The 26,478-nt window shown below is 43.1% G+C and overlaps 2 protein-coding genes across 4 annotated transcripts in view; one reads left to right on the forward strand and one right to left on the reverse strand.

Annotated features, from left to right (window-relative positions):
• Positions 1-24,406, reverse strand: part of MOB3B (MOB kinase activator 3B) — a 190,441-nt gene extending 166,035 nt beyond the window's left edge. Inside the window, exons 1-2 of one of the 3 annotated variants that reach the window (XM_072841591.1) lie at positions 24,270-24,378; positions 18,543-18,680 (exon numbers count right to left, since the gene is read on the reverse strand). The gene's annotated coding sequence lies outside the window, so the exon portion shown is untranslated. Of the gene's footprint in view, positions 1-18,542; positions 18,681-23,892; positions 24,000-24,269 lie in introns of those variants that run through there. The other 2 variants (XM_072841590.1, XM_072841593.1) reach the window with 2 other exon arrangements.
• IFNK (interferon kappa) lies at positions 19,219-21,529 on the forward strand. Its single transcript, XM_072841595.1, has 2 exons — positions 19,219-19,924; positions 21,192-21,529. Exon 1 carries the CDS (start codon positions 19,294-19,296, stop codon positions 19,921-19,923), a length of 630 nt encoding a protein of 209 aa, XP_072697696.1. The 5' UTR covers positions 19,219-19,293; the 3' UTR covers position 19,924; positions 21,192-21,529.
• Positions 24,407-26,478: the final 2,072 nt, after the last annotated feature.

Here is a 26,478-nt window from a genome sequence, read left to right on the forward strand (position 1 = left end):
AAACAAACAAACAAACGAAAACACCTTTCAGCCAACTGAGAACTGTTGGAAACTCGAGCCCCCAGATGGCCAAACATACAGCAGGTTCCCTGCTCCACCCCCTACCCCAAAGCACAGGTGCCCAGTCAGGGCAGCCATCAGCCATTCAGCCAGTAGCTCTTCTCATCTTCAGCATCTTTTCTAACTCAGCCTCTCCAGGCAGCTACCCTCAACACATCAAACTTGGTTCTCCAGATGAAGAGCCTGTGTGGGTAGCCTCCCAACGCTCAGTCCACCAGGATGTCAAAACTAACTCCTTACAGGCGAGGGGCATCTTCAGGCTTTCTAAAGAGAATATCACATGAAGTGTGCACTAATCTTTTTTTATCTGGCATTTAGCCTAAGCACTGAGATCAGCAATTCTAAAACACACTGTCAGCCCTTTGTGACAAAGTCCTCTATTATAACCCTGGTCATCTCCCTACTGACTTCAGGGATCTTCCAGCCCCTCCTTTGCAGGGGGTGATCCCCAAAACCTTCAGTGTGAATTGATCAGTCACTTCGGAGAATGAGAGGTACTGACTCCACTGCTTTTCAGTTCAGGGAGGCGGGAGCCAGACTCCAGGCATCCAGTTCTTTATGACTGGATAAAGAGCCTGGTAAACTGCAGAGGAGCGGATTATATGTGCAGGGTCTAAGAAACAAAAAGAAAAAAGGAGGATGGGGGAGGAGGGGCAGGCAGTCAAAAAAAACCCTTCATCTCTTCTTTACAAGATATCTATATTTTACTAGAGGAAAAACTGACTTATAAACGTCAAACCTAGCAACTTTCTATTTCAAGTTTTTGTTATTTCCTCCCTCGGCTCCAGTTCAGAGTCCAAGTACCCCAAAAGGCCCAGACAAGACCAACGCACAAGACCTTCAACTTCTCTCAAATTAATAAGTTGTCATGTGGAGGCCAATCCAGGCCCCAGAGGCCTTTACTCTGTTCTTTACTGTGGGAAGCAGGGAGCTCTGGGCTGGAGGCTGGTGGTCCTGCCTCCCTCCTCCGGCAGTCTGTCAGCTCTCCTGGAAATCTGTCTCTTCTTCTGCTCACTTGCCCCAGATTCTGACTTGAGTTTTGCTAGAAATAGTTCTCAGGCCCCTCTAAAGTCTGGCTGTCTGATGGCACCAGCATCATAGAATAATTGGTATAGTGGGCCCTGTGATGTGCAGCCCAGACCCCTTTAGGCCCAGAGCATTTATTGCTGGGAGTACTGGAGCCTGCCAGCTCTCATCTGAGGGCCTTTCTGGAGGGCCTTTATCTACTGAGGTCTGTGCAGCCCCTATCCAGTGACTGGCGGATGGACACAAAGACCCAGCCTCCTTGCCTTAGAGCCATCTGTGTTCCAGAGCCCACCATGACCAACCCCACCTGTAACACAGTCAACCTTCCCCTCTACCTAATTCTGATGCCCTCGTTTTGTGCCAGGCTTTGTTGTTCCATAAGTAGTCCCCAATAAAACTCAATCTCAGCATCTCAGAATCTGTTTCCTAGAGAACTGAGTTGTGATCATCAGAAACAAGATACAAATAATGCTGCACTATCTTTTGCCCAACTGCCTAACTACTACTCTACTACTACTACTACTACTACTACTACTTTCTTCTCCTTCTTCTTTTTAGACAGAGTAGGCCGGGAGGAGAGGCAAATGGAAAGAGGGAGAATCTCAAGCAGGCTCCATGCCCAGTGCAGAGCCCCACGCAGGGCTCAATCTCATGACCCTGAGTTCACAACCTGAGCCAAAATCAAGAGTCAGATGCTTAAGTGACTAAGCCACCCAGGCGCAACTCCTTTACTCAACTTCCAATTCATACGTAGTTTACAGTCATCCTTAACACTTGCACCAGCCACATTCGGACTCTGGCATTCAGTGATGCATGAGGGCATGACTGCCCACCAGTCTAGTTAAAGCAATCATACTGTAGAATTTGTGCCATAATTTAAATATATGCAATCCTCATTTTTTTATGGTTCTAATAAGCATACATTTCAATGACCATGGTCTGGTTAAATAACTACTCCAGTAACAACCAGGTTCAGATTTCAGTGGCCACAGAATATTATATTAGTATATATAAGAAGTACAAACTGGGCAAGTGGCTCTTCAGTCCACAAATAACAGGTACACATCACTGACCAGTGACCAGTCACAGCGCTTCTTTCAGAGCTTGTTGATGATTAGTCACTGCATATCTAAGCAGGGCAGCAAGAGCCAGAATGATGTTTGGCCCGGGGAGTAGGGAGCTGGAGGAAGGACATCCAGAAAGCAGGATTCCCTTGGTCTGATAGAGGTAAGTAGCAGGCCTCTCCCTCAAGTGTCAGTATCTTAGAGTACTGAGGTATATTATCCATGTACTTTCAAGCACAGAAAAGGTGAGGCCAATATCAAATCCCATGTATTAGTTTCCTATGGCTGCTATAACAAATTACCTAACCACAAACTTAGTGGCTTAAAATAACAAAAATGTATTACTCTATAGTTTGCAGGTCAGAAATCTAAAATGGAGGCACCTGGATGGTTTAGCTGGTTAAGCGCCTGCCTTCAGCTCAGCTCATGATCCCGGATTCCTGGGATTGAGCCTCCGTATCAGGCTCCCTGCTCAGTGGGGAGCCTGCTTCTCTCCTTCTCCCTCTCCCTCTGCTACTCTCCCTGTTTGTGCTCTCTTTCTCACTCTCTCTCTCTCTCTCTCTCTCTCAAATAAATAAAATAAAAATCATAAAAAAAAAATGGGTGGCAGGGCTGTGTTCCTTCTGGAGGCTCTAGGGGAGAATCCATTTATTTGCCTTTCCCAGTTTCTAGAGGCTGCCTACATTCCCTGACTCATGGCCCCACACTCCTCAAACCTCTGCTTCTGCTGTTATATCTCCTCAGACCCTTACCCACTTGCCTCCCTTTGATTACACTAGGCCCACCCTGATACTCTAGGATAATGGCCCATCTCAGTAACTTTAAGCTAACTACATGTGCAAAGTCCTTTTTGACATGTAGGTAATATATTCTCAGGTTCTAGGGATTTTAATATAGACATCTTGGGAGTGGGTATTATTTTCCCTACTATACCCTACCATCCCTACCATCAGGTTTTTCCAAATGACTGTGCTCTCCTGGATAGTGACCCCCATTTGGCTGCTGAAAAGGCAAAGCTGCCCGTAAACATCCATGTCTAGATCTGGATCCCCTGAGAAGGGCAAGAACAAAAAACAATTTAACCTAGTGTTCCTGATCCTGAATCAGCCTTGCCCGAGGGGGGCTGCTCAGGCCACTATATGTATATTCTACATCAAAAATTATCACTTTATAGTAAGTTTAGGGAATACAGAATTCATACTTTCACTCCTTGGACACTCACAATTCATGCTGGCATGTCAAAGGTCTTGAGGAATCCTCCAGTAAAGAAACCTATTGAGCTTGTTTAATTCTAAATTTTCTCAACTTACTTTTCTTTTTTTTTTTTCTGCTCTTTGATTTATTTTTTACTGGTGTTCAATTTACTAACATACAGAATAACCCCCAGTGCCCGTCACCCATTCACTCCCACCCCCCGCCCTCCTCCCCTTCTACCACCCCTAGTTCGTTTCCCAGAGTTAGCAGTCTTTACGTTCTGTCTCCCTTTCTGATATTTCCCACACATTTCTTCTCTCTTCCCTTATATTCCCTTTCACTATTATTCAACTTACTTTTCATGTAACATTTCATGGAACACTTTGGGAATGATGCACTAGATTGTCCTCTGGCTTTGGTCAATGTCATGAAAACAGCTCTACAAGGTGTCTGCACATCTCCAGCTCCTCTTAAGAGCCTAATGCCTGAAGCCATGCTTCCTGCCATGAGGGAGTAGTTCTTCTCTTGCACCAGCCCTCAGGTGCACTTTGGCAAACCCAGAACCCGTTCACTGACTCACACACACAACGTATTATGAAGTGACATATTGTTCAGGTGTCTCAGTTCTGCCTGGAGACTCATTTCCTGGAGAGTTAGGTGTTTTTTGTTGTTATTGTTTTTCCTTCTCTTTTCCTTTTCCTTAACTCTGTTCTCAAAACTAAAGGGAAAAAAATGAGCAGGAAATGTGTGTCACCAAATATACTTATGAGTTTTGCTTTCCTCCCTTACCTGTCAAATCAAATACTTAGGCAGACTGCCACATGAAAACTAAAACGTTTTCTTCTTTCAGCAAATGGTTGCTACTGTCAAAATAGAGAGGAGTACATTCATTCCCTTATTTCTGGTGTGTTCCAGGCTATAACTCTGGAACTCTACTGCATGGATGTTTGATTCACCGTAGTCTTTCTCAGAAATCACTGGAAGCTTGAGAAATACACAAAATCTCAGAAGAATATTCAGAGATCATTCAATGGACTTTCTTCTGGAGTATCCCTTCAGTATCCCTAATTAAGAGGCTCTTCATTTATGTTTCACACATTTTTACAACCATCAACTATCTACTCACCTGAACAAATCCTCTGTACTAGAGTACTGGGTAACTTGCCAAGCCCACACCAGGCTATGTGCCTCCTCTGTATGTCTGAGATGCCTTCTTTCATCTATCTCTTCTTCCATAATAATAGTAGTAAATATTTATTGAATGTTTACCACAAGGTAGGCACTATGCCAGCCCTTTTTATTATGTCATCTTATTTCATCTTAACCACAGTCCTATGATGCAATATTGCTACTTTACAAACAAAACTCAAAATTATTTACTGAGTTTTTATTGTATTTTCTGATATTATTTACTGAGTGTCTTCCATACTTCAGACACTAAAGTGCTAAGCACTTTACATTTTTATCATCATGTCTATGACTAGGTGTTATGGTTCCTCCTTTGCAGATAAAGAAACTGAGGCTTCCACAAGGTAAGACATTCCCCCACAGTCACACAGCTAATAAGAGGTAGAATGGGGAAACCTAAAAGTATCTTCTATTTATCCTTCACTGCCTCCTTCTCCCTGATATCTTTCCAGCCAGAAGGGTCCTCTGTATATCTGCAAATTCACAAAGTATGTACTCATCATCCCAGTCTTGTTACTTGTCATATCATGCACAGTGCTTAATTTCTCCCTACTGGGCATCTCTCAATCTACTTTGCATTCCTTAGCATGTCACTCATAACACAGGCTCTTATAAATACACACTGGTTTAGAGTAAGTCAGCTTACAGCAACCAGGACTGGCAAAACAAACAAACAAAACAAACAAACTGCTTTTTGATGAGGAGTTTCCAGGTCTCAGTTGATTTCTTCATTGTTTCAGGAAACAGCTACACAATGGCATTCAGTACAGGGGATGACACTGAATGGTTTGTCCCCTGGTGCTTGTTTTAGCAGCTACCATGGCTATTTGGCTAAGTCCCCTCAGATCTACTGGTGAGGCCAAGGCTGAAAGAATCTGTGAGTCAGAGTAGCTCCAGCTTCTGAAAAGTGTCTGATACACAGTAGACACTCAACAAATATCTTTTGAATAACGTCCAGTTACAAAATCATGTGCTACAGATTCAGCATTTGGAAATGATAATCATTCACCTCTGAAATGATTCTTAGAAATCAATTATCTAGAACATGATACACTCAAGACATTTATTTTCACTTAATAGATTAACTTCAATAATAAAAATTTAAAAGTTAAAAAAACTTTTACATTTTACAGTTTTTCAAAAACTGTAAATCTTGTAGATTCTTTTGGTGATAAAGTGAAATGCTATATGCAAACTTAGTAACGCTGTGCTTGACGCTTGACGCATGCTTGATGCCCAATGTAACATTAGCTGCAATGATACTAAAGAAACTTCTGCAGGTTGGTCTCCATGGGAAATATGAACTATGGGTTCTGTTTTTTAAAGAAAGTTAATGACAGTATCTTTCTACCAAAATATATATCTTGTAAGGAAAACATGCTTTTTAAAAAGCCACCAAATTAATAATTTCTCTTATTTGTATAATTTTGGGGAAAAAAAACAAATTTTTTTATTTCAACAATACTTCTGTTGCTGCTCTTCAGTAAAAAGGAAAATAACCCCATTAGAAAGCTGCTTATGGATTCTAGAAAATCTTTGTTGAGTGTCTACAGCATGTTTCATCGTGCCAGCCCAACCCCTAAGCCAACTCATATAATGCCAACACATTGCGATTGCTAGCTGTTTCTCCAACTGAATCAAGAATATGGCAGAGATGGGCTAGCTGTTTATCACACTATTCTCTCTTCATCCTGGGCACAGAGCTGTACTACATTTCCTGGCATCCCTTGCACTTAGCTGTGACTATGACTATGTGACTAAGTTCCACCAACGGGATATGGCTGGAGGTAATATGTGCCCCTCCAAGCCTGCTCATATAATGCTCCCATGCACACCTCTCCAGCTCTTGCCATTCTGCCCTAGCTTGATGGAGATAAGCCTGGAAACCCTGAAAGCCAGAGCTACAAGATAGAGGGTTTCTGTGTCCCTGACCACTGCTTGGGAAAAGGCCAACCGGAGCTCAAGCACCACAGTTCTAAACTTTATATATGTAAGAAATGCTTCTATCATGTTTGATCCATTCTACTTTCTTGAATGTGTTTGTTAAAGCAGCCTCTATCTGGAAGTCCTGAGATTTTTGCAAAGTTACGAAATACTGTCAGATTATTTGTAAAATAGTAAACCTAATCATCATATGCCAAATCAGATACTGGGTTATGAAATAACTAAATAATCTAAAACTATATCATTGTAGACTAGGTTTTACTCTAGGTAAACCATCAAAAGTTCCAAAAGTTTAAGAAGAATGTTGTTGAAAATCTTAAGATATAGAATATTCATTTAATTTATTTAATTTTTCTGTGACACATGAAAAGTCTGCTGTTACTTGATTTCAGTGATAAGGACATCTTGATCTCAGCTTATTAAGCACCGGTGTTTCAAAGAAGGAAAGGATAGTTTGTGCAAGAGCATTCATGCAAGTAGACATTTTCTGAGAACTAGACATTTCTGAGACTTCTTTAAAAAAAAAAAAAGTGGGTGGGACACCTGGGTTGCTTAGTGGTTGAGTGTCTGGCATGATCCCAGAGTCCCAGGATCGAGCCCCACATCGGGCTCCTTGTATGGAGACTGCTTCTCCCTCTGCCTATGTCTCTGCTTCTCCTCTCTCTCTCTGTTTCTCATGAATAAATAAATAAAATCTTAAAAAAAAAAAAACAAGCTGGTGGGAATTGGAGTTGTGAGGTATAGGCTCTCACCTACATTTAGTAAATGACAGATTAGGATCACTTTCTTAACTTTAGAATTGTACGACTATATTCCATTATGATTTTTTAAAATTTATTTTTATTTTTATTTTTTATTTATGATAGTCAAAGAGAGAGAGAGAGGCAGAGACATAGGCAGAGGGAGAAGCAGGCTCCATGCACCAGGAGCCCGATGTGGGATTCGATCCTGGGTCTCCAGGATCACGCCCTGGGCCAAAGGCAGGCGCCAAACCGCTGCGCCACCCAGGGATCCCTCCATTATGATTTGATCATTGATAGTAATCCATAGTTTAAACTGATCATAAAAATACATTTTATTTAAATATTAAAGTGTACAGGAATATGTATTTGTCCTGTGTGCACATTGGAAATATATCAGGAGACACTCTCAGAAACTGAAGCTTCAACCATAATAAAGTCCAATTAAGTAAATTATTTGTTTTGTTGTCCAAAGTACATGGGACCCAACCTAGTTTAAGGCCATCAAGTTAAAGATGTAATGCCAAATAACATTACTTACTGGTTATCAAAAAACTGTCCTGTTAATGCTGTAAAGACCTTTTATGTAAACGGATAATCAATGGCACTTCTGAAAAACTGCCTTTGATGATCACAGCTGTTCACCTGGGCCCAAATGCATCCAAAATAACTTATTAAAAACATCTCTCAAATCAGTCTTCTCTCCATCTCCACTGCTCCTTCTTTTATCTAGACCACCAGAGCTCTAATCTGCTATACCAAAATATCTACTCTCGACCTGGGTTCCTTGCTTCCACTCTTGCCCCTTCTCCAAATGGTTCCCCTCTAAGGGTGCCCAAAGCAATCTCTCTAAAGCACAAGTCATATCACACCACCCACTGGCTTAAAATTCTTTCATGTATCTTGACTGGTCTTAGGATAGAATTAGAAAAAAAAAAAAAAAAGGATAGAATTAGAACTCCTACATGGCCTGCCATCCCCTACCCCATCCAATCTATCTTAGTACCAATCTCCCATTCCCTTCACTCCAACCCAACTAATCTCCTTTGTGTTCCTTGAATATCCCCCAATTCTTTCCTATCAGGGCTTTTTGAACTTCCAGTTCTCTCTGCCTGAAATGTTTTCCCTCCAGCTCTTTACATGACTGACTATTCATCATCCTTCAAGACTCAGTTCAGCCATCACCTCAATTACCCTCCTGCCCTGTTTATTCCCTTCACAGCACTTATAATACCCTATAATTTTATTCTCTATTGCCTGGAAATCTAGACACTCTATTAGGACATGAACTTTTCTTTTTTCTTTTTTTATTACCATGTTTCAGGCAACATATCCTCAGAGATGGGTGGATGAATGGATGGGCAATATAGGCAACAGTTAATTTCACCATTCTTTGTCCCATGGACCATCCATGAGAAACTGTATTATCACATTGTCAAGAAGTGTTACTGTCTTGTCCTGGCAGGCATGTTTATAAAGCAAAACCAATTTCTGTGTCTCCCCTGGGACTATAAAGAAATTTTAATTCTGGGGCCATCCATTTGGCCCTTTCCACACAGTGAGTCTTACTATTAAATAAAAAATAGCCAAGTTTGCAAAAACTGATCATCCCAAAATGACATGTCATAATATCTAATTACCTATAGTATCACACAAGCCTATCCAGGCTTTGAATTTTAAGCTACCCAACTTCTGAAGAAGCTCTTTCAGAAGAAACAAAAGTCACCTCAATGCAGAGTAAAACTATAAGCCACTTCCTTGGATTGCCATATCTAGGACTATCACCCTTAGAGGAGTACAGCCAATCAAAGCCATGACCATGTGGAAATCCAGGGCACACTTCACTTTGGCTTATGGCACTGGGTCAATATGACAGAATAACTTGTTTTCCCAGTTCTGACTAACTGGAGGAGAGCTTTGCCTACAAATAGGTTTCCCAGACGTTCCTCTGTACATATAATAAGAAATGCAGAATTGGATCTGGCCAGAGGCTCTGGAAATGTCAAGGCAGTCTCTCCACACTGAATGTCCCTGAGAATGCCAGCATTCTCAAGTGACCACACTTTTCCCCACTTTGAGCCATGGTGAAGACATGCTATCCAAACTCGGCTGAACTAAAGAACTCCATTCTGTAACTCAACATGAGAAAACTCAATAAGCCCCTGCAGAATGCCTGCCAAGGAACTGCGCATTGGCAATGTGACATCTGCCTATACAGAGGGACGTTACAAGAATCACCCCAGCAACGCATGTGGTGGTAGTCACTCCTGTAAGGCAGGCTGGGGTCTTTACCCAGGAAATTCCACAGTGCTCTCTTCTTGAAGGCCCACAGAGAAATGCCTCCCAGGGCTCAGTACCAAGAAAAACATTGTTTCTACTGAGGATTTAGCTTTGCTGATAGGTTTGTTTTATCTTTTGGACACTGTGATTACTTTAACAGATCACATTTCCTCTTTGCTTCTAGAAAGCCCAGGGACAGATCTGCAGCCCTTTTCAATAATGACACTGGACATTATGACAGGCATTCTTATGTTCCAACTATACCACTGACTTCATCTTGTTTACTTATATATGTTTTTCCTCAACTCTGATTTCTTTAAATACTTTGTATTCTCTTATATACATTTTGTAAACTGCCTCAAATCCTTTTGGGAATGAAACAGGCTGTTAGTGCATAGAAACCACAATGGATTTTACGCCAAACCTGTCACAACCCTAGATCCTATAAAAACACAATATGGCCTCAGAGAGACCTGGGCTGGAATCCTGATTCTGTAGGTTTCTAGCTACGTGATCTCAGGCAGGTCCCTTAATATTTCCAAACTTCCATTTCCTCTTTAAGAATAATGACATCTTCATTGTATTGTGGGTGGGAAAAATACTGATAATTTACATGAAAAGTTGATATTTAGTAACTGCAAAATAAGGAGCTATGCAGGCTGCTACCAAAAATACCTAAAGGCAATGTCTGGAAGACACAGGGACACAGACACATGGAGGATGTCATGTGACTACGCAGGCAGAGACTGGATGCATCTAACAAGCCAAGGAACACCAAGAATTACCAAGAACTACCAGAAGCTAGAAGAGGCAAAAGAAGATTTGTAGGGAAAATGGTCATGACGATATTTTGATTTTGGACTTTTAGTCTCCAGAACTGTGAGAAAATAAATTTCTTATTTTAGGCTCAGTGGTTAAGCGTCTGCCTTCGGCTCAGGTCATGGTCCCGGGGTCCTGGGATCGAGTCCGCATTGAGTTCCCTGCAGGAAGCCTTCTTCTGCCTCTTCCTATGTCTCTGACTCTCTCTGTGTGTCTCTCATGAATAAATAAAAAAAAATCTTTAAAAACAAAATTTATTATTTTAAACCATGCTGTTTTTGGAAATCTGTTATGGCAGTCATAGGAAACCGAAACATACCCCAACTCCTATAGCCCCAAAAGGCAGAAGTGAAATAACCAAACCAACTTTCAATCCAGTTGATCATCTGCCAAGGTCTCAGAGGTACATACCTCGTAACAAGATGCATTTCATGGAAGGTATATGTTAGAGGAGCACAAAGACTTTGACCTTAGGCTAAAATAAATTAATTACCCTCTCTGACCTTCAAACAGCTCATCTATAAAATGGGATTAGGTATAAATCAATACAGTTTAATTGAAAATGGCTGATTGGGATCCCTGGGTGGCGCAGCAGTTTAGCGCCTTTGGCCCAGAGCGTGATCCTGGAGACCCGGGATCGAGTCCCACGTCGGGCTCCTGGTGCATGGAGCCTGCTTCTCCCTCAGCCTGTGTCTCTGCCTCTCTCTCTCTGTGTGTGACTATCATAAATAAAAATTAAAAAGAAAATTTTAAAAAAAAGAAAATGGCTGATTAAGAGTACATGTTAAGAAGGATTATGAGGAGTCATTTGGATAAAGAGGCAGAAACAGATGGAGGGTCAAAATACTCCATCTTCATTCTCTTCACGCCCCTGTGAACATCCTTCTTGGTTTCCTCTTCCACTGCCCACTTTTTAAACACAGGTGCTTCTTAAGGTTCTGATACTCGCTCACACTTCTCTTCCAACCTTAGATAAACCAACTGATTCTTATGGTCTTAAATTATCACCTATAGCTTCTGCTAATAATTTCAAATCTATCTCTCCCATCTAGATCAGTCTCCTATCCTCATTTAATCCCATACATCCATCTCCACTTGGCTATCCCATACCACTGAGCAACCTGGGCTGCCCTGAAATTCAATTTAATTAAATTAAAATACAGTCATAAGGTAAAATGGTGAAACATATACCTATTTGTTCAATAAATATTTATGGAACGTACACTATGTGTTAAGCACTAGAGATACAAGTAAATGAATACATAAACACATTAATTTTAGATGTAGGGGAAATCTCTCAAGAAACTTATTCCAAGGGCAGCCCCGGTGGCTTAGCGGTTTGGCGCCACCTTCGGCCCAGGGCATGATCCTGGAGACCCAGGATCTAGTCCCACGTCGGGCTCCCTGCATGGAGCCTGCTTCTCCCTCTGCCTGTGTCTCTGCCTCTCTGTCTCTGTCTCTCTCTCTCTGTGTGTGTGTCTCTCATGAATAAATAAATAAAATCTTTTAAAAAACAACAACAACAACAACAACAAAGAAACTTATTCCAAGCCACTTCTCTAGGCCTGAACTGATCCAGGAATCTGGGAAACCAGTCATTATTCACAGAATTCTAAATAACTTCGAGAAATACTAGGGGTGGCAGACTTAACATAGGGTTTCCTCCTTTGCTATCATCTTCCCCACAGAGCTGAGAAGCCCCTGTGAAGTATCAGAAAAAGCTTCAGTTATGGCCTTCCTTTCTGGCTTCAAAATAGTGACAGCCTCCAGCCTCCACAATTCCCTCTCCTTTGACTGCAGATGGGCTGCTCCTCTTAGTGGAGGCAGAGGGACGAGAGTTCTCTGCATGCTGGTGAAAGGCTTACACGGATGGCACTGAGGTCAGAGGACCTGTATGTCAGCCTGATTTTGCCCTCAAGTTAGCACTGTGACCTTGGACAAGTAAATTCACCCCTCTGACTTCAAAAATCTATCTCTAAGTGTCCGTCTAACCCTACATTCTATGATTTAGATTCTGTACTTCACAGGCTACCAAGCGGTGGGGGTCTTGGCAAGAAGAGACTCTTGCCCACTTTACCTGGCTCCAATAGATTATTCCTGGACACCATCCTCAAATCCAAGCATTTCTCAGACACTACAGAAATCCTAAAATTTGGGGCATGTGAGTTTTCTATCAGTCTAAGAAAAGTCTACTCAAATTTTCCCATAATAATGCCTTTCTTTGTTATTCATAACTGTCAGGAAATCTATGACCCCATGCAAGCTGACAGTTATTAAAAGAAGACCCTGTCCTCATCCCTGCAATGGCAACTAAATATTTTTAAATATTTATCCAAGATGGGGTGCCTGGATAGCTCAGTTGGTTAAGCGCCAGATTCTTGATTTCGGCTCTAGTCATGATCTCAGGGTCTTGGGATCCGATGGGCTCTGTGCTCAGTAGGAAGTCCACTTTCTATCCCCCTCCCTCTGCTCTCTCTCTCTCAAATAAATAAATAAATCTTTTAAATAAATAAATATCCAAGACAAGAGGACATCTCTATCCATCACTTACTCCACTCTTGCTTTCTTCCCAGACTACAGGCACCCTTGGATGTGGTCTGGGAAGAAATCCACATTCACCCAGTGAGTAAAGTGAAAGAAAGCCCAATTAGGATTTGAATGGACCAAGAGAAACAAGGGTACAGGTGGAAACTGTTCAGGTAATCCCAAAACTGAGGGTAGGTTTTACTGATACCAGATATTTATTTACTTAAATGATATTTATCTACTTAAATATCTACTTTACATGTAAATTTCTTTTTACCAGGAATCATTTTCTTTTTTTTTTTAAGTTTTTTTTTTTTTTTTTTTTTTTTTTAATGATAGTCACACACACAGAGAGAGAGAGAGAGAGAGAGGCAGAGACACAGGCAGAGGGAGAAGCAGGCTCCATGCACCGGGAGCCCGACGTGGGATTCGATCCCGGGTCTCCAGGATCGCGCCCTGGGCCAAAGGCAGGTGCTAAACCACTGCGCCACCCAGGGATCCCCACCAGGAATCATTTTCTAAGAGCTAAAATTATTTCTGTGCACAAGTTACTACATGCATCATCTGAAGTTGGGCTATAAAAGAGAACCAAGGGTTAAGTCTGTCCAAAGGGTCTCCTTAGGGGTGATATAATGAAAACAAAACAAAATAAAACAAAGCTGCTGGGAGCATCTGATATAATATAGAAGTGGCAATGTTGGGAGAAGGAGGACGTCTTGGAGAATGGTCTTGGAACCTCTCAATAGTTTTGCTTCCACAGCAAACTTGAGAATCAAAAGAAATCATGTGGTAGTTTCTTATCCAACAAATATTTAGTGTCTTTATGTAAGAGATGCCATGGATACAAAACTGAATAACTGTTTGGACAGTTAGGTATGTGAGTCACCCAAACAACAAAGAACTATGTGATACCACTAGAGTAGAGGTATGGCTGTGCTCATGACCATGGGATACCCCAAAGAGAAAATAATGGAGGTTTGAGCTCCTACTTACCATTCTGTGAACTTGTCAATTTCCCTAATACTTGACTTTGTTCTTCCCATGTCCCTATACCAAAAGAACTAAACCACCAAATAATTTCCCTGTCATTGAGACATGGCTTCAATCTTTTAGGCATCCAGCAAATAGTTACTGAGCACCTATTTTGTGCCAGGGTCTGTGAAAGGCACTTGGATCTGTTAAATTCAGGTCTAGTGAGCAATTTATCCTGGGCCTCAGATTCATGAAATGTATATAATGTAAATTTTTTAGATTATATCCAAACAATAACATATATACAGCCATAGATATACTTACAGGATTAAACTTCAAAGCATATCATAACTTTTATAATCTTATTTGGGCAATTTTCAAAAATATATACAAATCTCCCTACTACTGTGCCACATATCATTCATGGAAGTGATCCAGTTCTCTCTCAATCGCTGTAAGGTCTTGCTGGACATTTAAGAGAAGGCAGCTAACAAACCACTTGTTGCACTATGCTCACAGAACTTAGTGTTTAGTGGGGAAACAGATATCAAATAAGGATACATATCAAACTAATAACCAGTTATCACAGGGCAGACAGTGGCATGGCATGAGGCTGAGCTGGTAAGCAGAGCTTTCCCTTTATCTGAAGTGTTTGAATTTTTACTATAAAAACATTCCCATACACTACCTGTGTAGTCATTACAAATTTCTACATCAGGTACATCATTAAAAAAACAACCAAGAAGAGGACCAGAAGACCATGGGAGAGGCTGACCCCAATGTGGGAGGAAGGGAGATGAGCAAAACACCAACTTGGAGCTTCAGGGTTGGTCTGAAGCTAAAACAGCTGCACACAACTCTGTGGTCACCATCATCTGCATACTCTAGGGAAGATAACACCAGGAATGGATGCTCAGCTTCCCATCTCAGAGCTTTCTTTTAGGCTCAATCACCTTCTGACCCCACAAATGAAACGATCTACTTCCATGTACTGAGTAACACAGATGATGAACATGTTACTCTCACCTTGTTTTGAAAGTTGCCTTTTCATGGAGAGCAATAAATCTTACCAGAAAATACTAAATGCTCCTGAGCTGAATCACAACAATTCTGTCTAGACTGAAATGTCTCATCTCCATTTTGTCAAACAAATTGTGTCTTGCCCATTACTGTTCACCTTATAATCCATATGGGCTTTACACAGTTCTATCAACAACAGAGCAGCCCCTGCTAATCAGCTTTCCCTCTGAGGAAAGTCTAACCAAATACAAATGATCTCAAGACATGCTAGAGAAATAAGAGCAGATATTGTGGAAATATCATTAGCCAGGCAACATACAGACTGCTAATGACAGATGGAACAGTTATAATAGACAAATTTTGGGATAAAAATATTTCCTTACACTGTCATTCTTTCTAATTTTCCTGTTATTTTGAAATATACTCATGTGGCATGGCTTTTACCAGAGGCAAAACCAATGACTGATCATCCAATAATGCTCCTGATGAGAGCAATTTGTATATGTGTGTGTACACATATGCGTGCACACATAATATTTTTAGTATGGCAGGTACCTCTCTGGAGTGTGCTGTGCACAGTTTTTAGGGACATGCACACAAGTAAAGCCAGCACAGAGTAATGCAACTGAATGTACCTCTGTATGAGGTGAACGACTTACTAGCAGAGGAAAAGTTCTGTGTGAAGGGCTTCATGTCTGAGTTCTACTCTAAGAGGTCAAAAAGAGTTTGTCTGGTGGATAGGGTTGTCAGGTAAAATAATGGGACACCCAGTTAAATTTGAATTTGGGGTAAATGACAAGTGACCTTTTTCTTGTATAGGTACCTCCCAAATACTGCATGGGCGTTCTGTATTTTTATTTGCAAAATCAGGCATAGATAAGAACTTTTAAAAAGCTAACAGTGGAAGAGGGGAAGATATGCACGTCAATCATCTTTCCTTCTTTGTCATGAATAGTGTCACTATCAGCATCAATGAACATTTACAGTATTCACATAGGGATGAGGTCCATGCTATAGGGAAGACCTATGAATTACTCCTTCCCTCTAAAACACTCAGAATATGCCTGCTTCTTCAATTGTGGACTCTTTATTCTTCCATCTTTAAGACCCAACCCAGTAATTGGCATGTGGTACTAGCTAAAAATACAGTTTTGAATAAATGAGGATGTGACATGGAACGACGATAAAGGGAGGAAATTTGGGGGGAGCAGGATAAAATGACAAAGCTGTACATGGCAGAAAATACAGGGGCCTTCAAGATAGTGATGACAGCCAAATCTGTAGTCACCTCTATCACCTATGAGCAGAACCTCTTAGCATAGTAATTCAATTGAACAGTCTCTTAGTTTAGTTAGTAAGGGTGATCTGTCCCAAATAACTGCAAAGCAGTCTAAGCATTCTGAGTGGGTAGGGGAACGGGAAATATATAAAATTGGGAAACCAACACTTACTCAATTATCCATTTTAAAAAGCCACAATGAAGGCGGACAGAGCATTGTAAAAAAAAAAAGCCCAAAAGAGAAACAAACAGTTCTGCCTAGGACGATGTAATAAGTTTTACGATGAAAGAAGTTATGTGAGATACATAAGCAGGCATCGCCTTCAGAGGCGTTTTGTACTTTATAGACTCTTTAATTATAAATATACATATATATATAAAAGCATATATATTTTTATTGAGAAGTTGCAAGAATATTACACTATCTTCCCACATACTCTATGTTATTCTATGGAATGAGAACTGAGTCTTGGGGTAAATTCACATTTCCTTTGAAGGTATCCTGGAATGGAAATTTTAAGTAAATAAAGTAGTATTTATTGGTCACATTGCAAAACACATAATAGTTTTTTTTTCTTTTTTAAAAAAGATTTTATTTATTTGAGAGACAACACTGGAGAGAGAACATGATAAAGAGAATATGAAGGGGGGGGGGTAGGTAAAGGGAGAGGGAGAAGCAGATTCTCTGCTGAGCAGGGAGCTCACTTGGGGCTCCATCCCAGAGCCCTGAGATCAAGACCTGAGCTGAAGAAGACATTTAACTGAATAAGGTACCGGGGTGCCCCTAATTTGTTTTAATGTATGTTGTTTTAAAAATAGCTCTGCCTTGGGCAGCCCCGGTGGCTCAGCGGTTTAGCGCCGCCTTCAACCCGGGGTGTGATCCTGGAGACCGGGGATCGAGTCCCGTGTCAGGTTTCCTGCATGGAGCCTGCTTCTCCCTCTGCCTGGGTCTCTCTGCCTCTTTCTCTCTCTGTGTCTCTCATGCATAAATAAATAAAATCTTTTTAAAAAAATAGTTCTGCCTTATTAAATACTAGCTGATTACAGAAAACTAAAAAAAATGAGGAAAACAAAAATATAAAAATAAAAATCACTAAAAATAATAATTATTCTCCTAGTCAGGAAATATTTGTAGCATATACACTTCTAGATTTCTTCTGCACATATATGCTATCAGACTCTGTATACTACCATGGAAGCTTGGTTTTCAACTACAAAGTGAACTTATCCAATGGCCAAATACATTCCCACACCACAATATTTAATGCTTTCATAGAAAGTTTCTACTGATGAATTACTTAACCAACTACCTATTGCTTAACATTTAAATTGTTTTCAGTTTTTTCTGCGATAAACTTCCTGACAGCTAAGTCTTTAAAAGATGTCCATCACTATTTCTCAGGGATAACTTCCTAGAGAAGAAACTGCTGAGTCAAAGACCATGTATATTTTTAAGACCTTTGATACGTATCATCATTTTACTCTCTAGGAGAGTTGTATCAACTTACTATCCTATAGTGATAAAATATAAAAGGGTCATTTTCCAAATTATTTTTCCAGGTTGGTCATCTCATAAAATATATGAAATCAGAATTTAGAGAAAACACAGATAGAGTAATATATGTAGTAAGTTTTCTATCCATAGAAAGCCTGTCCAAAAAGCCAGGATTTAAAAAAAAAAAAAATCCCACTGTCCATAGTTTGCCTTTGGTGCAATGAACTGATTTAGATAAGAACTTTTAAAAAAGCTAAACTTGCAATCACAGTCTGTCATATTTATGGAACCGTGCTTGCTTTTGCGTTACCATTCTAAAATGAGTTTATTAAAAATTAATATATTTCTTTGTTAAGTTAATAATTAAGCTAGCCTTGTTTTAAGATGATAATTAAGTTCCTGGGCAAAGGAATGCACCTGGCTTGAACATAACCAGAAGAAGATCATTTTTGATCAAACAAAAGGAAAACCAAAAATGATGGATTAGCTATCATTATCACAGTAATAGTGGTCCAGATGTGAAGTACCTCCTCAGTGAAAAACAAATAGGAATGAACAAGAATCTTTACAGCATTCAGAACCTCCAAAAAGAAGAAAAGACAGCCAAGGCAATGTTTTAAAATCCTATCTAAACCATATCTAAAAGTAAGGAAAATGCATGACACTATGAGAGAAGCTAATGAAGCAGAAAAATATTCTCCAATATACAACTTCCTTGAGGACTTCTGTAATAGGTATGGGAGGCATATGAAATGTTAGGCAGCCATGGGAAGTGCTAGACTGGGTTTGACCAAAGGAAAGGATAGTGGGAGACAACAGAAAAGCAACGTAGCTTACTCTTTTATTTGGTAAGTGCCATGCTCAATTGACCAACTCTGCTTTTCATCTTTTTTGAGACCTGGGAAAATAAAATAAAGAGAAAATACCCAGGGTACCTGGGTGGCTCAGTCGGTTAAGCGTCTGCCTCCAGCTCAGGTCATGATCTCAGGGTCCTGGGATTGAGCCCCCACATTGGGCTCCCTGCTCAGTGGGGACTCTGCTTCTCCCTCTCCTTCTGTGCTGTCTCACACGCTCTCAAATTAAAAAAAAAAGAAAAGAAAAGAAAAAAATAAAATATCCAAATAGAGAAACTTAATTTTACAAGATTAGAGAAACGTAAACTACGTTATGTTCTGGTGGCCCTGCAATCAAATAATTAAAGTCATTTGGTCAATGACTATGATTAACTCAATGAGAGAAAATGTTTGGCTACCCAGCCAGATTAAAAGAAACACAACACATTTTTTTAAATAGATTGCTCTCTTAGGTAATAGTCTTGAACGAATGAGTGTATAGAGTCAGAAACTTCAGTTCTTTCTGAAATACTATGCATCGATCTTGTTATGACAATTCTATAGGACTGGGATGGGTCATCCAGGCAACTAAGGTAATGCAATGGTAATGCTTTGCTCATTTTGAAGAAAGAGATTAGCATTTCTAAAGTCAGTGTACTCACCCAATGTCATAACAAACCTCAGAGGCAAAGGAAAGGGACTGAAACTCTGAGAACCATAAACTGAGAACTAAGAAAACTCCTCCCCACTGAAGATTATTCAGGTGTATAAGAGGCACATGAAGGAATCCTTAAGACCTCAAACATCATTGTCAACCTTGAGTCTGGTGGATTTTTTAGCTTAAGGGAAAAAAATGAGCACTAAGCCTGATGTGATTCGCAAGTGTTTGTGGCCTGCATGCCTGGTGGGTCTGCTCATCACTGGCGTGCTCTCCCTGGACTGTAACTTGCTACATTTTCACCTGAGGAAAGTCACCTGGCAAAATCTGAGACTTCTGAGCAGTATGAGCAATTCATTTCCTGTAGAGTGCTTAAGAGAAATCAAAGCTTTTGAGTTGCCCCAAGAGATCCTATCACACACCCAGCCTGTGAAAAGATACATCGTGGAGGCCTTCTATGAAATGTCTATACAAGCCTTCAACATTTTCAGTCAGTACACCTTCAAATCCACTTGGGAAAATGATTATCTGAAACAAATCCAAATCGGACTTGATCAACAGCTGCAATACGCGGAACGATGCTTGGAGGAAGAGGAGAAAGAAGAGGATGACTCAAAAGAGATGGAAGAGGATGGGATAAACCACTCAGAAGCTACGGTCCCCCAGCTAAGCAATCTAGAACTTAGGAGATATTTCAATAGGATAGACAACTTCCTGAAAGAAAAGAAATACAGCCACTGTGCCTGGGAGATCATCCGAGTGGAAATCAGAAGATGCTTCTACTACTACTTTCAGAAATTCGCACCACTGCTCAGGAAAAAATAAGGTATATTTTTATAATTAAAGTTCCACTTCTCTCCAACATCTTCTCCTTCATCTTCTTTTAAGAAATTAATTAGGCTAGCCCTAAGCCTACCCTCCGTTGGAGTGGCAGTGATTTAGGTAATGTTTACTGTCTCTAAAGTTGGCCTTGAGACATCAGCTACATCCACCTTTTTTAAGAGGGATGCCAACCATCTGCTGTGTACCAATAATCTTGTTAGAAAGTTCTGAAGATAGTTTTAAAGGAAAAAAAAAAAAACCTCTCCATATTCTCCTCTTTCCTTCCTCTTTCCTTTTGCTATTTTATATTTGCTTTGCTCTACTGCCTTTGACTTTGTCAAGCCAATGGCTGGAGGATATGAATGAGAAAATGCTGTAAAATGTAACACCTCAATGATTTTAACTGTCATACTGCCAAGGCAGTTTATTCTGTGAAAGTTGAGCATGTTAAAGGAGCTTATTCTACAAGTTTTCATAGAGTTAAAACCTTCCCTTTCTACCCTTGCCTCAAAAAAAAAAAAAGTTGAAATTTCTGCCCTATTTGCTTCTCAGTTTGGTTTGTTTGAAATGATACAGTTTGTAGGATGGCATGTTATTATTTTAAGAGAATGAAGATCCTCAGTGATATCAGATGGTTGAATTAGATGGCCATTAAGTTCTCATTCATCCTTTGAGAGCCAATGATTCTTATGTGGAAAACACAGTTCATTCCCACTGCCTACTATTTGATTTCTACACCCAAGTGCATGGAAAATGCTGCATAAAAGTATAATATCTGCCTTTCATTGTTTCTCTGTACTTTTTATTTATTTTTTTTCCTCTGTATTTTTTAAATGCCTGAGATGAAGTATCTACAATCATATTTCACATTGGATTTTCCCATTTAGAAAGCCAATTTCTGTTGAGTAAACTAGTTATAATAATACATGACACTTTACTACAGTTTATCTTTTTAGAAATTATCTTATATCCAGATTACCTAGATTATTATTTTTTTAAAGATTTGATTTATTTATTCATGAGATACACACAGAGAGAGGCAAAGACATAGGCAGGGGGAGAAGCGGGCTCCTCTCAGGGAGTCCGATGCAGAACTCATCCCAGGACTCTGGGATCGTGACCTGAGCCAAAGGCAGACGCTCAACTACTGACCATCCAGGTATCCCAGATTACCTAGATTATTAAATTTTCATGTGTGATCCTTCATCTGCATTAATCCATTATCCAACTGAGATTAATTTTCTCTTCCTCTTTCCTTCATCCCATTTCAGAATCATGTACCTTCAAGCAAGAATTAATATAAAGATTTGTGGCTACCCAGATGCAAATGCACAAAGAATGCACCTGGTTCCACCACTGAGAAACCTCTCCTGTTATCCTGTTTCAAAGGCCAGCTACTGAACTGTTTATATTCAAAGTTCATTCAAGTACAGGGCTCAAATGGTAAATCCAAATAGAAAAAATCTTATAAAACTGAGGCAGATTTCAGCCAAAAATTAAAAGTTGTGGATGATGGTATACTGGTTATCAATGGAAGGAATGTAAATAAAATGAGTTATTAAAATCCTTTTAGTAAAAACAACTCATCAACAGAGTTGTCCTAAATGGGTGGGGGGGTGGGGAGAGACAGGAAGAGGCACCATAAACTGTAAAGATGTTGGGGCATGCAAACTACTAAGCAGAAAATATACACTCAGTATTTTCCTACAATTTTTCTAACAATGCTTTTGCATAGTCTCCCTAATAACTCTACCGAGATCATGTCAGTTATTTTAGTAATTTATGGTTGCAGTCTTGCCAAATGTTTACTATGCTAGAAGGAAGAGAATTGGCACTTTGAGTCAATAAAGATTGTCCAATTACATGGGCAGGGTCAGAAGTCAGAACAGTATGCTTTTATCAGGAGCACCTCTAATCAGAAAAAGGAGAATGTTCCCACTGGAAAAAAAAAATAGGTTAAGGGCATAAACTGATATCATCATAAAAGAATAAATACTAACAACAACAAGAAAAATGTTTAGTCTTATTTGTGGTTAAGGAAATACAAAAGAAGACAAGAGGATACCCCCCTCTCATCCTTCAGCAGAAACAAAAAAGGGTAATTATAATACAGAGCATGAGTGGGGTGCAGGATACAGGGGGAAAATATCCTCTTGTATATTGTTAGAGAGCGGGTAAAGTGGCACAACTTTCCTACAGGACAATCTTAAATATGCTTTAAAAAGTGCATTAACTCTTTCAACCTAGCTATACTAGCTCCAGAAATTTATTCAAGGAAATCACTATTCATTGGGGCCCTGTTTATAATATCTCCCTTTCTTTTGCTTTCATTTTTACTTCTCTGTATTTTCTATTTTTTCTACAGTGATTCGGGGAAGGGGAGGTTAATTCTAAAATTAAAGAAACTGTACAAGCTCATCTTCCACTACAATTATCCTGTTTTCCTTACTGGGGTAGACTGGGACAAACACTGCCCTTTCACTTTGCTAATGATGCCTTTGGGCATTTCTTGAGCAACCCAAGTCAGCCTCATTGCTTCTTTCCTGCTGCTTCTGCTGCTAAATTTCAAAGGAATCTTTCCTTAGGCATCATTTTCATAATGAAATGTTTGTAAAGTATCTCCCAGTGCCTCAAAGATTTTGCTTTTTTTTCTTTTGTTCGTCCCACCGATAAAATCCAGAAATCGCCAGAGAAAGTGCTCTGTGTCCACCTTCCTGACTTAGCAGTCTCCTCTGTTTTTCTATTTATTGAATGGAACTCAAATTTCTGTTAAGTCAGGTAAAGGGAAAACTCCTAGAACTGAAGAGCTCCCACTTAAAATGCCCGAGTGGGTTACTCAGGTCACAAGCATTTCCATGGAAGCTGGCTTCCTCCCTCCCCAGGCTTGGGGAAGGGACCAACAGGTAGAGGGTGAAAAGAGTGTGCCTGGGCGATGATTGCGCCTCCATCAGAAAAAGCTGGCAACGCTGGTCTAGTAAGGCTGAGCGTGCATAGGTTCTAACAGGTGCACGGGCTTGGCCTCCCCTCAACAGGCAAAGGGCCTCTCCAGGCACCCCGCGGGGACCCTGCCTTCCCAGGCCGGCTGCTTCGCTTTTGCCCTCCTCTTCAATAATCCACCCCCCCTAAAACAGAAGCACGATGTGGAAGCATGTAATGGTGAAGGAAGGCACAGAAACAGGGCTCCCTATGATCCAGCAGGGGCACCCCCAGGGAACCTCGGAGGCTGCCCCAAACCACTGGTTCGCAAGGACTTGGGACCGTGAGCATCGCCCCCAGCCGCGGCCGCCCCGGGTCCTCCGGGTCTGCCTTCCAAGCGCTGACAGCGGCCCCGGGACTCCGGCTTGGGGCCCCGGCCCACGTCGACACCCCACGTTCAGGCTCGGGGAGCCACCTCCCCGCGGCTTCCAGGCAAAGTCTCGAGGCTCCCCGGGTTACTTCCTTCCGCACCGTCGCCTGTGGAGCAGCCCGCGGAGCTCCGCAGACCCGGGCCTCGGCCTCTGTCCCGCCGCGAGGGCCCTGACGCCGGCTGCGGGGGGCGGGGGGCGAGGCCCACGGGGGAGCCGCGGACACCCGGCGCGGCCCGGAGCTCTCCCCTCCCGCCTGCGGACAGCGGCGCGTCTGGGGTCGGCGGTGCGCAGCCGCCCGCCCCCTCGCCCCCCTCGGCCCCCCTCGGCCCCCGCCCGCCCCCCTCGGCCCCCCTCGGCCCCCTCCGCCCCCGCCCGCCCCCCTCCGCCCTCTAGCCGCGGGCCGGGGTGCGGCGGCCCCGGGGGCTCGGGCTCCCCTGACGGGGGCGGGGGGCGCCCTTCTCTCCGCGAGTCCCGCCGGGTGTTGCGGAGGCAAACAATGGGGGAGCCGCGGGGGAACAAAAGGCCGCTCGTCCCATCCCCACGGGCTCGGTGCCGCGGCCCCTGCGGGGAGGCCGGGTGGGAGGCGGCGGGAAGGCGGGAGAAGGAAGGGGACGGCGGGACTCACTTGCCAGGCTCCCGAAGTCCGAGGGGTCCGCGGGCGGCGAGGACGGCCGGCGGGACGCGTGTTTGACAGCTGGGGCCCGCGGGGTCCCCGCCCCGCGCCCCGCGCCCCGCGCCCCGCGCCCCGCGCCCCGCGCCCCGCTCCCGCCCGCGCGCACTTTCGCAAAAAGTTTGTCTCCCGCCGCCCGCCCGCAGCCCGACGGACCCGCGGCAGGCGCCCTGCGCTCGGGACGGCCCCGGGGCCCCGGCTGCGGACCGGCCCCGCCCGGGAAGGGCGCGCGCGGGCAGGGGCGGCCCCGGACGAGCGCGGCCCCGGAGCGCGGCCCCCAGGTGCGCCCGCTCCCGGCCCCCGGCCCCCGGCCCCGCGCGGCGCTCACTCACCGTGGGGCTCGGACCGCCAGCCCGCGGCCCTCCCTGCAGGCTCCTGCGCCGGGCCAGCCGCGGCCGGCTCCCGAGGACCAGGGCGAGCCGGGGCGGGCGACGGCTGCGGATCCGGATGGCGCGCGCGGCGGCCAGGAGCGCGCGGGCGGGCGGGCGGGCGGGCGCGGGGCTGGAGCTCCGGCCGCCGCCGCTCCCGAGTAGCCCCCGCAGGCGCCGGCGTGCGGCCCTCGCGCGGGGGCGCCGAGCGGGGCGGGAGGGGGAGCCCCCTGGCGGCCGCCCGCGAAATGGCAGCTCCGTGGGCGAGGCAAGTCAGGTCGCGGGGAGGCTCCACTTGCCTCCCGCAGAGGATGGGGGGCGGGGGCCGGGGGGGGGGGGGCACCGCGCGGTGCACGCGGGCTCCCAGCCTCGCGGCACGGCAGACCCTCCCACCAGCGCGGAGAGGGAGGTAGCGCATCAGAAGGGGAAATCACCTTCTCCAAGATCTTCCGACACTCTTAGTAAGAGGAGTCACTAGACAGGAGCTTCCTAAGGAAAATAATGCCTTCCACATCTCTTTATTCCTCTATAGCACCTTAACACGTGTTGATGGAGGAGTACCAAATGGCTAAGTATGGCATTTTACGATTCTAACTAGACACTTGAAAGAGGTATTGAAATACACACATGATTTTATTTGTTTGTTTATTTATTTATTTGAGAGAGCTGCACAAGGAGGGGTGAGGGGAAGGGCAGAGGGAGAGGGAGAAGCCGACTCCCCACTGAACCGGCAGCCGGGAGTAGGGGCTTGATCCCAGGATCCTGAGATCATGACCTGATGCTTAACCAACTGAGCCACCCAAGTGCCAGGAGGTGTGGAAATATATTACGTAGAAATAGGGTAGGTGATTAACAGCCTCCTCCATAAAAGTGGCTTTGACACCTACTAAATGAGAACCTCTAAAACCACACACACATGGCTTCTATCAAGTTATTTCTCATATTGTAAGAGATATTTAACAAATAGTCATGGTCAAATGATATCAACACTGGATTAAGTGATGCCATTTAATTCTGTGCCACTTGGGCAATGCAAAGGTATTGGAGATTGTGAGTATGAGACGCAAACATGAGGGGGGACATAGATACAAATATACAGCCATTAATCAATGATTCTATTGATTATCGAGTAATGCAATTTCATTTCCAAACTGCCTCAAACCCTAGTCACTGCTTTTAAAGCTCCTCTTGTCCCTATGGCCTCATGGCAATCAGAACACTCTTCATCATCCAGAACAATCAGGATGGAAGTATCTCTTAATTACCCCAGTTTACCTTTAATTGTCCTTCCCTTTCACTCACCAGTCTCTAATCAGGAAGTCTGTTGTCTGCTTAACAATTCCTATGACAAGATCTTTTCTGTCCTGTCAAGAGAGGAAAAATAAGGTTTCTTGACTCAGAAACTAAAGCAGAACATTGAGATCCAACTTCTGCCCTTGGAGATAGGGCTCATGCTCCAGGGTACAGATGAGCAGGGCAAGCAGGGTGAACAGGGCATTCAATTCTAATCAATAGGCCTTAATGGAACTGTCTCTGCCTCTCTCCTTGCTTTTCAGCTTTGCCTGTGGGAAAAGAGAACTTTCATTCCATTTCCACCCCTTGAGTGACTTCTTCCCTGGGGAGAAATGGTAAATCTTGTGATTGGGAGGGAGCTATTAGTATTTCCTGGATAATTTTCATCAGTGAGTGGAGTCAGTGTGGTGAATGGTGCCGCAGCTCTTGCCTACTCTCTGGCCCAGCTTCTCTGCCTGTGACCTGGTGGGCTGGATGGAGAGGGATGGCTCAACCTTCACAATGTGCTCTGAAGGGCCAGCATTTAGATTTAAGCCCTCTTCGGTCGTCTTGTGTCTTTGTCTTGTCAGGCTACTACAACAAAGGTTGGGAGCTTCCCCAAAACAGAAGGGCATTTCTCACAGTTCTGGAGGCTAAGAAGTCCAAGATCAAGTTGCCAGCAGATTCAGTATTTGGTGAGGGCTTGCTTTCTCATAGACAGCTTTTCACTGAGTCCTCACAAGACAAAAAGGGGCAGGGAGCTTTCTCAAACCTCTTTTATAAAGACACTAATCCCATTCCTAAGGCATCTACCCTCATGACTGATTACCTCCCAGAAGCTCCATCTCCCAATACCATCACACTGGGGGATAGGATTCAACAGATGAATTTGGGGAGGGCA

The sequence above is a fragment of the Canis lupus genome, chromosome 10, assembly GCF_048164855.1.
Source record: "Canis lupus baileyi chromosome 10, mCanLup2.hap1, whole genome shotgun sequence".
NCBI lineage: Eukaryota > Metazoa > Chordata > Mammalia > Carnivora > Canidae > Canis > Canis lupus.